General features: G+C 41.0%; 2 protein-coding genes across 2 annotated transcripts; both read left to right on the top strand.

Moving 5' to 3' along the window:
* Window positions 1–2,882: 2,882 nt before the first annotated feature.
* On the top strand, window positions 2,883–4,741 carry LOC103720465 (cytochrome P450 94A1-like). Its single transcript, XM_008810178.3, has one exon. It carries the CDS (start codon window positions 3,035–3,037, stop codon window positions 4,517–4,519), a length of 1,485 nt encoding a protein of 494 aa, XP_008808400.2. The 5' UTR covers window positions 2,883–3,034; the 3' UTR covers window positions 4,520–4,741.
* A 1,886-nt stretch (window positions 4,742–6,627) lies between these two features.
* Window positions 6,628–8,559, top strand: LOC108511762 (cytochrome P450 94A1-like). The gene has a single exon (XM_017846008.3). It carries the CDS (start codon window positions 6,757–6,759, stop codon window positions 8,248–8,250), a length of 1,494 nt encoding a protein of 497 aa, XP_017701497.1. The 5' UTR covers window positions 6,628–6,756; the 3' UTR covers window positions 8,251–8,559.
* Window positions 8,560–11,911: the final 3,352 nt, after the last annotated feature.

Here is an 11,911-nt window from a genome sequence, read left to right as displayed (position 1 = left end):
CCCTTGTCCCACCTGCTTACGGCCCTTTTTGTATCTCTATTATGACATCTTTCGAGTTTCTCCTCGTATCATGCATGAATCTTGTTGAGGTGCCAGGCTTGAGTCTAAATTTAGTGAATTTTCTCTAAGAAAGCATGGGTTTCCCTTCCTCGAAGCCACATGTTAGTAGCACATATGGGTGAGCTGCAAGTAAAGCTGATTGGGCCGGACTTGGACACGAAAAATATCAAATTTTATATAGGCCCAGCCCATAATCAGCTCTAGATTTGTGAGGTGCGTTCTGAAAAGAGATGTAGGCATAAGATGGGTAGAAAGATGCATGCATGCAAAGGGCAATTTGCTTAGAATTACCAATGGGTCGGTTTAAGGGATTTAAGGCGATTAAACCTATGGAGGAGAATGATTGTGCGGCCGTTCTTCAAAATTATGATATTTAAATTTAATATAATTAATAAAATATAAAGAGATTTTGTTATTCTTTATTTTATATGTTCCTTATGGTGGGTATAGAATGATTTATTCATCAGTGCATGAAAACTTGAAACATAGACTTCATTGTAGTCAATGAACACCGTGGATCAAAGTTCACTTCCATTACTTAATAGAATAATCAGATTAATAGTCTATGGTCATTATATGGAAGCAAAAAGTCTTGAGTCTTTATATAATCAATAATCTCAAGTTGACTTGTTATAAAATTTATCTTCTATGATTCATATATTGACCACAAAAGAATTCTGCTATCATTATATGGAAACATAAAACTTGAATTTTACTATGATGAATGAAGCATAATGAAGGCTATACTTCAAATTATTTTTTCGTTATTTCACTATGATCATAATGACTGCAGTGAAAATATGGAATATGAAATTTAGGTTCATCATAATAAATGAATTGCAATGGAGCCTGCAAACAGATTTTATTTACCTTGATTTTTATGGTAAGTAGAGTATTTTTTGTGGTCAGAAATAAAAAAATTAGGTTTTCATATAATGAGTACACCATAGACAGACCTATTGTTAAATTTTATAAAATTTTGATCATACTATGATGAATGAATACAAAAGAGAGACCTGCCACCAAATTTCATTTTCTTTATTTTATACTACGACCACAAAATGACGATGTGGTTGCTTTATTCAAACACAAAATCAGTACCTCTATACAAGAAACTATAGAGGAACCTGCCATTGAATTTCATTTTTTATATTTTATATAGGACCTTAGAATGAAGCAGTAATCATTAAAGGGTAGTAAGAAATATTTTGAACATTTATGAAACTAGTAAACTATATAGGGGCTTTTCATTGAATTTTATTTTCTAAGTTTTACATAGCAATCATAAAGATTTTGTAGTCACGATATAGAAACATAAAATCTGAAATTAATAATTACAGAGATAATAATAAATTGTATAGAGACTAATCATTAAATTTTATTTTCTTGCTGCATATAGTAATTATAATTATTATGTGCTCACTATTTGGCATTATAAAAGAGGTTTAGATGTCAGGAGATCTTATTAGCCCGACGAGATCTTCAGGGCAAGAAAAATCTTTTTGGCGTAAAAATTTCTTTCTTATATTAATCGGCAAGCATTAAAGATACATATCATCAGATTGCACTTTGATTATTTTATACAAACATCGTAAAAATCATCTTCATGCTCGTATAACAGAAACATTGAAATGCCCGCCTAAGCAAAAAAACAAAAAAACATTTATTCAATATGATTATAGAGGACATAATTTTCTACATAAGAGTTTGTTTGCACCATATCTTAACATCAGAGAATAATTATACACATAGTAGCATTGAATGACATAAAACAAAAAGAGGATTTCAATTCCAAAGGGTCTCGAACCAAGTATCTAAACAAAGTGCCTAAAGACTGAAGCTTCGACATCATCAGATCTTACCTGAGGACCCATTAAGTAAATGAGAAACAACCTGGTGAATATGGCACCTTACAAACCAAGTAAGGAAACCATTGCTCTACCTATGCTGAAGAACTATCAAAAGATCGAGCAAGGACTAATCATGTCAAGTTTAAGCCTGAGTAGGTACATTAATCTATGGGGTTTCTCTGTTAGCCTTCCAAACAAAATTCTGATACTGAACAAGACCTGATGGTCATCAGTACACGAAGAGTGAAAATATGATTAGCACCAGATACTATAACTATCAAAGAAGTAAAAGACCGAACATGACCAAATATCAGCACTAAAGATTAACGGTTACCAAACCGTTTATAATATCGTATATAAATAATAGAATGTAACTTTCAGAAAAATTTCTTTAGCCAATCAAATAGTCATTGTTATCTTTATCTTTATCTCTGTCCTCATATTTACCTTCACTTTTACCTGCTTAAATTATCATAGTGTATCCATAAATCTTAGAATAGAATGTTAGCCTCCTCTACAACTTATCTCCTCCTCTTTGAAGCATGGATTATTAGCACAGTGAAAGCTATTTAAGGAGGACTCGTGCTAACAAATCTTTAACCCTATCTTTTTTTCTGATTATTGGTATTCGTAGCAGGCCGTGCATTCGCACGAACTTGCTAAAAACACGCATGTGAGGATCCGGAGCCCAAAACACATATAATTACATGGCTCGAATACTTTAATACCATGTCCTGATCAACATTTAGCGACACCTTCAAAGCAAAGGTTTTAATTATCTGAATTGAACCCTCTAAAATTAGTTTAGATTTTCCAAAGGGACAATTGCTGCTGTTATTCAAATTTAACCTGATCTGAATTGAATTGCGAATACCAGTGCAATTGTTTTAGCAGTCATCATCAAGTGATATAACGGACAAAGAAAACGTAGCAATCAATCATATGAAGGATTCCCAGCTAAAAGTTGACGAATTATAATTTAGAAATATATTTTATTTAATTAAGCAGTGAAAATGGCACAATAACAACAGCTGGTAGGAGCTGCCCCAAGCCGTTGACGAAGTTGAAGCAAAGAGGAAGAGCACTCCTCAGCTACAACTCCATTGGAGCGTAAATTAGCAAGGATGGAGCTCTCCTTTATTCTCCTCCCCTCCATAATTCTCCTCTCCTTCCTTTACTCCGCCTCTCTCTTCTTCAAACGAGACGCCCTCTTAAAGCCCACCAAATCCACGGTCCTCAAAGGCTACCCAATCATAGGAAACCTCCCCCTTTTCATCAAGAACGGGAGACGTACTCTCGACTGGGTGGCGGAGCTCATCCCCACGTCCCCCACCGGCACCGTCACCGTCGTCCCCTTCGTCTTCACCGCCAACCCCTCCAACGTCGAACACCTGGCACGCACCAACTTCAACAACTACCCCAAGGCCGACGACCTCCTGGCCGCCCTCCACGACTTCTTCGGCCGCGGCATCCTGAACGCCAACGGCGAAGACTGGCGCTTCCAGCGCAAGGCCGCCAGCTTCGAGTTCAACACCAAGTCCCTCCGCGCCTTCGTCCTCGATAAAGTCCGCCACGAGACCGTCCACGGGCTGATCCCTCTGCTGAAGAGAGCCGGCCGGAGCGGCGAGGTGTTGGACCTCCAGGACGTGCTCGAGCGCTTCGCGTTCGATAACATCTGTAGCCTGGTGTTCGGCGAGGACCCCAAATGCCTCTCTGGGGAGAGCGAGGAGGGGGAGAAATTCTACCATGCGTTTCACGAAGCCTCGGAGCTCAGCGTCCAGAGGGCGATGCAGCCCTTCTCCCTGATATGGAAGCTCGGCAAGTGGCTCGACGTCGGGTCGGAGAAGCGGCTGAGGAAATCGCTAGAGATCGTTCGCGGGTTTGTCGAGAGATACGTGACATCGAGAAGGGAACAGAGTAGAGGCGGCGGCGACTTCTTGTCTCGGTTCGCGGCGGACGGAGCCCACTCGGACGAGTTTATCCGGGATATCCTCATAAGCTTCGTGCTCGCGGGGCGGGATACCACGCCCACGGCCCTCACCTGGTTCTTCTGGGTCCTTTCTTCGAAGCCAGAAGTCGTGGAGAAGATACGTGAGGAGATCAAATCCATCCGATCGCGGCATAAGAATCATGATAGCGAGGTGCTGACGCTGGACGAGCTGAGGGAGATGGGATATCTCCATGCGGCGGTGTCGGAGTCGCTGAGATTGTATCCGTCGGTTCCGCTGCTGGCGAGGGAGAGCAAGGGCGAGGACGAGCTGCCGGACGGAACGCATGTGGGGAAGGGGTGGACGGTGATGTACAGCCCGTACGCGATGGGGAGGGCGGAGGGGATATGGGGGAAGGACTGCGGGGAGTTCCGGCCGGAGCGGTGGATGGAGGATGGGGTATTCCAGCCGACGAGCCCGTTCCGGTACACGGTATTCCACGCGGGGCCGAGGATGTGTCTGGGCAAGGATATGGCGTATATCCAGATGAAGGCGGTGGTGGCGAGTATTTTGGAAGGTTTTGAGCTGGAGGTAGTGGAGAAGAGAGGGAAATACCAGCTTTCCATGACGATGAGGATGGAGGGAGGGCTGCCTGTGAGGGTCAAGGAGAGGAGTATTTGATATCAAAGTAGTCCCCTCCCTCTCTCTCCCCCACTTTTCTGCGTGTGTATGGGCATGGTGCAGTGCCATTGTAATACAAGAAACTTCATGAGAGGTGAATAGCATGGTCAATGTGTTCATCTCTCTCTTGCTTCCTCTTCAATGTGTTTTGATATAGGAGCTGTTGTGAAATTATAATGAATATTATATACATTAATAAAGATAATTTAGGAAATAACTTGTTTGTTTGGTTATATATCTTTTCTATAAATTTATGCTTGATGACTTAAGAGCTTACAATGAGAGTACGCTATCCTGCTTCTTGCTACCAAAAAAAAAAAGCAAGGAGAAGAAGAAGCATTTACAACACTGGTGATGATTTTTTTTTCTTAAGAAAATAGATAACTAACCAAATAAGGTTGGTCTATCGGTTTGTTGAACCATACTTTTCATTGTTAGATCACTATGGTTCAAAAATATGGATATAGGAAACTTGGGTTTGAATAAAATGAATGGCCGAAAATTTTCATATAAAATATAGTGACTGAAGAATAAATAAATATGAAATGTGTGGATCCTTTTGAAATAAATGGACAACTAAGAGACTAGTCATCACAAACTTTATCTATGTTTCAAACAGTGGCCATGCTTCTGTAGTCGAAATTTTAATTGAATAATGATCTGCTTATTGATAATGTGTGTTTACACAAAGTGCAATAAAAATACATATGATTGAACTAAAGAGCAAGTGTAAAACGATTAAAGGATTTTATGCAAGTGAGATGATATAAAAAATCCTGTGTCATGCCATGGAGAATTCTCATTTTCTTTCCATTTTCTTCTTGATCCTTCACCATTCCTCGCCATCCTTCAGTCAAGTCTCTTATGGTCACATCATTGTTCGGCCCTTTCTACGTTCTCTAGAAGCACCTTTGTTACGAAGCATCTCCCTTCCCAACCACTGCCGGAAAAATCACAGTTGCGAGCCAATGGAGCTTCGACACATTGATGTGCTGGTCTGCATAAAATTTAGTGATAGCTTGCTTTTGGTAGAGAAGACTTACAGGTCTTTGGCGTATGCTCCATGAAACGAGAACAATCCCTTTGAGTTGACTTCTTGATCCAATTAACTAGCATTCATTTCATTTGATTGCATTAATATCCTATGAGAGAATCCAATTCGACCTATTATCACAAGTCCATGTCTATTTGACATCCAAATACACTGAATATAGAGTCGCGTAATGTCAGTATCTTTGGATAATCAACCCGTATTTCTTTGTTTGACAGAAGTAATGACAATTGTTGGCGAACTCACACTAATCTAAAAAACTAAAAATAAAATTATAATTATTTTTAGGGTAAAATAAATTGTAATTTTTAAATAGTTGCCATTTCCACTCAAGAAAATAGTATAATAGATAATAATATAAAATAATTAAGAAATATGATCACTTGCTTATATCTTCATTAATTTTGTAAAAGATATAGTGATTCGGAATTTCACCTAAAAGGATTAACCATAAGGTATTATTTATGTTTCTTAGTTTTATATAAGTATCCAAGATTTTTTGGACATACAACAAATATAATAAGACATTTCTTCGTGTCTAAATCTAGGCATTCTTGCCGGGCTCAACGCATTTTGTATGTGAAGCTCAGCACAAGCGAGTATTTAGTTCCATGTTAGTGTTGGATAAATCTTGGGCACATATTCAAGGCCAAAAGATTTAGGCAATACTTTCTGGCTAAATTTCTTTTGATTATTACAAATGATATAAGAATAGACTTGGTCCCAATTTATGGCTGTCAAAGGAATATTTTACTAAGAGCTTTCTTTTGGATCTGATCATAGATCAATTGTGATGCTTCATACTGTTTAATTAAGGACCAATTATGGTCTTTGTAATTGGGCTTCATTAGATTTGAGTTTCTGAGTTTAAATGATTTTTTGGATAAGGTTCGACCATGATGGTTGTGACTGAGGTTGATTGGGTTTTGCTGAGTCATTTTGATTCGTAATTACATGGACAGACTTTTGTGGCGGGTCATTGCAGTAAAAAAAAAGAAAAAAAATATCTAGTGTTTAGAAATCGAACTCGGGATAAGGAGTTCAGATGGTCCGCCCGCAACAGTCGATGGTGACGAGCGGCAAGTTTGCCGGTGGCCGGGTCCACCAAGCAGGGCTCTCCTCTGTTTGACCTACAAATGACTCCATGAGAGGGAGGGAAGAGCTCAAAGAAACAGACGAATAAAAGATGGAGCTCCCCTCTCTTCTCCTGCCCTCCATCCTCCTCTTCTCCTTCCTCTGCTCCGCCCTTCTTCTCTTCTTCAAACAAGACCCACCCCAAAAGCCCACCAAATCCACGGTCCTCAAGGGCTACCCCATCATCGGAAACCTCCCCCTTCTCGTCAAGAACGGCCGGCGTATCGTCTACTGGGTGGCGGAGCTCATCCCCGCCTCCGCCACCGGCACCGTCACCGTCGATTCCTTCGTCTTCACCGCCAACCCCTCCAACGTCGAACACGTGACCCGGACCAACTTTCACAACTATCCCAAGGGCGACAGCATCTTGGCCACCTTCCACGACTTCCTCGGCCGCGGCATCCTGAACGCCAACGGCGAAGACTGGCTCGTCCAGCGCAAGGCAGCCAGCTTCGATTTCAACACCAAGTCCCTCCGTGCCTTCGTCCACGACAAAGTCCGCCGCCAGACCGCCGACATGCTGATGCCTTTGCTCAGGAGAGCCAGCCGAAGCGGCGAGGTGCTGGACCTCCAGGACGTGCTCGAGCGCTTCGCCTTCGCTAACATCTGTAAGCTGGTGTTGGGCGAGGACCTCAAATGCCTCTCCAGAGAGAGCGAGGAGGGGGAGGAATTCTACCACGCGTTCCTGGAGACCTCGGTGCTCAGCGTCGCGAGGACGCTGATGCCATTCTCGCTGATGTGGAAGCTCGGCAAGTGGCTCGACTTCGGACGGGAGAGGCGCCTGAGGAAGTCAAGGGAAATCGTTCTCCAATTCGTCGAAAAATGTGTGAAGTCTAGAAGAGGGCAGAGTGGAGGCGGCCGGGGAAGCGACTTCCTGTCTCGATTAGTGGCGGATGGATCCCACTCGGACGAGTTCATCCGGGATATCCTGATAAGCTTCGTGATCGCCGGAGGGGACACCACGCCCTCGGCGCTCACCTGGTTCTTCTGGGTCCTTTCTTCGAAGCCCGAAGTGGCGGAGAAGATAAGAGAGGAGATCAAATTAGTCAAATCGCGGCATAAGGATTACGACAGCGAGGTGCTGACGCTGGACGGACTGAGGGAGATGGTATATCTCCACGCGGCGGTGTCGGAGTCGATGAGGCTCCACCCGCCGGCGCCGCTGATATCGAGGGAGTGCCGGGACGAGGACGAGCTGCCGGACGGGACGCGTGTGGGGAAGGGGTGGACGGTGATGTACAGCGCGTACGCGATGGGGAGGGCGGAGGCGATATGGGGGAAGGACTGCGGGGAGTTCCGGCCGGAGCGGTGGATGGAGGATGGGGTGTTCCAGCCGGCGAGCCCGTTCCGGTATTCGGTGTTCCATGCGGGGCCGAGGATGTGTCTGGGGAAGGATATGGCGTACATTCAGATAAAGGCGGTGGCGGCGAGTATCTTGGAGGGGTTTGATGTGGAGGTGATGGAGGAGAGGGGGAAGCTCCAGCTTTCGACGACGATGAGGATGGAGGGCGGTCTGCCTGTCAGGGTTAGGGAGAGGAAAGCGTGACGAACGGAAAGGTGTTCGATCTTTGGTCGGCATATACCCTGCTCTGTTCTCTGCTACAACTACTCAATATCGAGGGGGCTGCGTCATTGCTTCGGTAATAGGACTATCTATTATACTATTAACTTGAAGTTCCGAGTGCTTCTGCGTGTGAAGCTCCAGTTTGTTCAACTCTAAATTATTAATATTGTGTGATACCTTCTGAATCATGTTCGTATTCTCTGTGCCAGTCCAAAAAACGCATGCAAAGCTCGTGGCTTGTTCTAATTATTGATATGCAAGTTTCTTATCATAGTTTACTTATGCCAAGAATCATCCTCACCCAATTTTCTTTTATATGATTTATTATTTCAAGGGAGCTGCATATTGTCTGATTTCTACATCCTAGAATTCAAGGCGATCCAAGGTAAAGTTAGGCTATGCCTTCGGTTACTTCTTTTTGTGTGTGTGTGTGTGTGTGTGTGTGTATGGGTTCTTTTTAAAGGGTGGAGGGGGTCAGAAATTGGTGGAGATGCTATCTTCTGGGTATTTTTTTTGATTGAAGTATGGAACAGAGACAAGTAAGAATACTGCGTGTGCCTACCGACTCCGTAAAATGCTAGTTGTTGCATATCTTGAATTTGGCTGACTTTTTGTTTTGAGTCGCAGATGTGTACTCTCCATCCCTACAAAAATTCCGAAAGGTAAGACAAAGGAAAATAGTAAGCACAAACATAAAACTTTAGGTGGTCTCTAGAAGTTCTCATTTGAAACAAACCACTGTAAATATATATATCTCATTAATTTGGAACATATAGCATCGAACGGGTACTGGCATAGCTATGCAAAGATGCAAACTTGGAGCCATAACTGATTTTAAGATATTTTCTCGAATAGAAAGTATAAATCGAGAGTATTAGTACTGTCTAATTAAGGAATTTCAAATGAACTAAACTGTTGATTGCATGAATGGTATAAGATAACAAACTAGAGATTAACACTTCACAATAAGGATGGAGTTTTCTGTATAAGAAATCCATTAGAGGTAGTAATTTTCCATGAGAGTAGTTCTTGGACTGATCGAAGTCAAGAAGGAAGATGGGTGTGACAAGTAGTGGAAGCAGTTCTTGGAAAGAGTCGTGGCACAAAGAAGCTGAAGAGGAAGTAGTTTCGAAGAAGTCATAGGATAAAGAAGCCAGAGGGCAAGGTGGCTAATGGCATGCTTGATGTAAAAGGACCGAAAAAGCCAGAGATGCAAAAGGTTTCAAGGGTGAATCAAGCATAGAATATTGCATATCAATACACTAGACTTCATCAGGCTATAAAATGGCACAATGAATGCTGGAAATTGGACGTTGCACACTAGCATCAGTCATTATAATCTAAGCTGTATCACCAGTATATTTTCTGCAGCAGATGTGGCAGTCAATAGAGCTCCATAATGCCCTAAAAATGACTTGAAGTCAACCAATACTTATCTTCCCTCCTGTATTGTACCAATCTACAACTACAACATATGATAGAAAGTTGAGCAAGAAATGGTATGGTAATTGGTAGCAGATCTCTCGTCACAAACATTGCAAGTGGATTGGATTGATTTGGTTTTAATATGGAACTCGCTTGAAAAAGCATCTTTCCAACTTGAACTAAAGTTTTTTTAAACAGGCTTAGATGGGAAAATACAATCAATTTATAGTTCAAAAAAAAATTGTTGGCTGATGGAGAGAGATGATAAGTCTAGTGGCTAGGAATAAATGCGAGAATATGCCATTAGTGTTGGATTAGTTGGAAATAGAATAATTAAAGAAAGATGATGAAAGTGGCATAGGCCTGGATATCTTGATCTTTAAGAACTTTTTTTGTCATCACGCTTTTTGTTTAGAAGAAGAGGGATAAGTTGGGATAAGATGTAGTCAGAGTTACGGTCGAAGTAATCTTACTGCTACTCTTACATGTATATCTGAATCCTAGTGATACTAAGAGGAAGGTTAAAAAATAAAGTAAAAATAATTTAAAAATAAGTCAATTTTATTGATGGATCGAAAGGTCGAAAAGTTAAAAGCATCCTTTTGCATTACAATCTCATACTTATAAATAGCTTCCATCAATTGTTGGGATAGATATCACCACTTAACCTTGACACTTGTCCTTGCTATAGTGTACCATATGGGCTACTAATTCCATGCATGGTAAGTAGTACTACGACTCCACCTATATTTTGGGTAGTGATAAAATAGGTGCCACTATTTGGTTTTGACATATGTCCTTGCCATTTTGCGCCATGTAGTCCACTATTCATAGTAGGCAGCACTGCAACTCCTGTCACTTTTTTGAGAGTGTGTTCATCTCTTTTGTGTCACAAGTAGTGGCAACTACCGATAAACCACTATTTTTGGACTATGCTTCATTTCTTATGCCAATAACTCTCACCCCTTTCCATCTGTATATTAATTACTTGGCATCTATTTTGGGTGTTTTGCTTACACCTCGCTTGGCGTATCAATCTTTAGATCACAATCATTGATCTAGATATGATGCAAATACAAACTAGTATATTTTGATATTAATATAATTATAATATATTAGTATAATCTATATAATAATTATTGATATACTGATATATTAATATTTTTCTTGCACTAATGTGTTATTTTAATATAATATAGTGAATTAATATACTATAGACAAAGATGGTTCGGCCGGTTCTAAATTAATTACTCTCTCTCACCTTTTCCACACAATTCAACTTGACCCAGAGTTCTCGCCTCCCTCGGGTATCAATCCATCTCAAATAGACTGAGTTTGGTTGAGCTATCAGGAATGAGAACTCTCAGTATTGTAGAGGAGGTCTTATCACAAGGCATCTGCATTCTTCAAATAAAACAAATATTGATATGAATATATTGGTGTCCAACCTATATCTAATTCCGTGACATTGTTGAGAACCCTAATGCCTCCTAAGGAAGGTTAGACACAAAAACGTAGTCAATGTTTTCCTTTTTTTTATTTTACAAAAAGCTAGTCACTATCATTAACGAGTTGTTGAAATCACTTCATTTTTGATAAGCAATGGCACGGCAAGAAGTATCTTTACTTGTAGATTAGTCATACATGATTCAGAGTCTACTATTTACATCAAGGAACAATCCCAAAATTATCATGTGTGGAATGCGTTGCTATCGATAGTAACTTAAAAAAAAAAAAGAAAAAAAAATCTTAGAGCGACACTATCCATTTAATTCTTCTACCATCAATATAATTACTCCTATGCATAATAAATATATTTTTATTAAATAATAATTGTAGTTACTAAAGAGAAACCAAACATGCGGTTTTAAACTCTAACTGGCTTATGAAATTTTATGATAATATAAAAATTAAGAGACGGGATGTGGTGTCTAAAGATTAAAGTTAGTCTATATAATTTTATAAGCAGACGGGATGACGACCACGAGGGCCGAGTTTCTCCCCATTCCAACCCTACCTACCGCTACGATCGCCTTCTAGTCTCTGAGCTGTCATCACGTGGCTATGCCGTCCACGTAGGAGTAAACGACAGCCATCTGCGTTCCTTCCCACACACTCTCTCTCCACGTTGGTTGGTTTTTTTTTTTTTTTGATCGTCGCTCTGAGTTTACAAGCCAACTGTACTTTAAAAGAAGAGTCACGAGTCAACACTACCAGA

This window comes from Phoenix dactylifera, unplaced genomic scaffold (assembly GCF_009389715.1).
Source record: "Phoenix dactylifera cultivar Barhee BC4 unplaced genomic scaffold, palm_55x_up_171113_PBpolish2nd_filt_p 000298F, whole genome shotgun sequence".
Taxonomy (NCBI): Eukaryota; Viridiplantae; Streptophyta; class Magnoliopsida; order Arecales; family Arecaceae; genus Phoenix; species Phoenix dactylifera.
The sequence above is the reverse complement of the archived record's forward strand: the minus strand, read 5'-3'. Positions and strand labels throughout refer to the sequence as shown.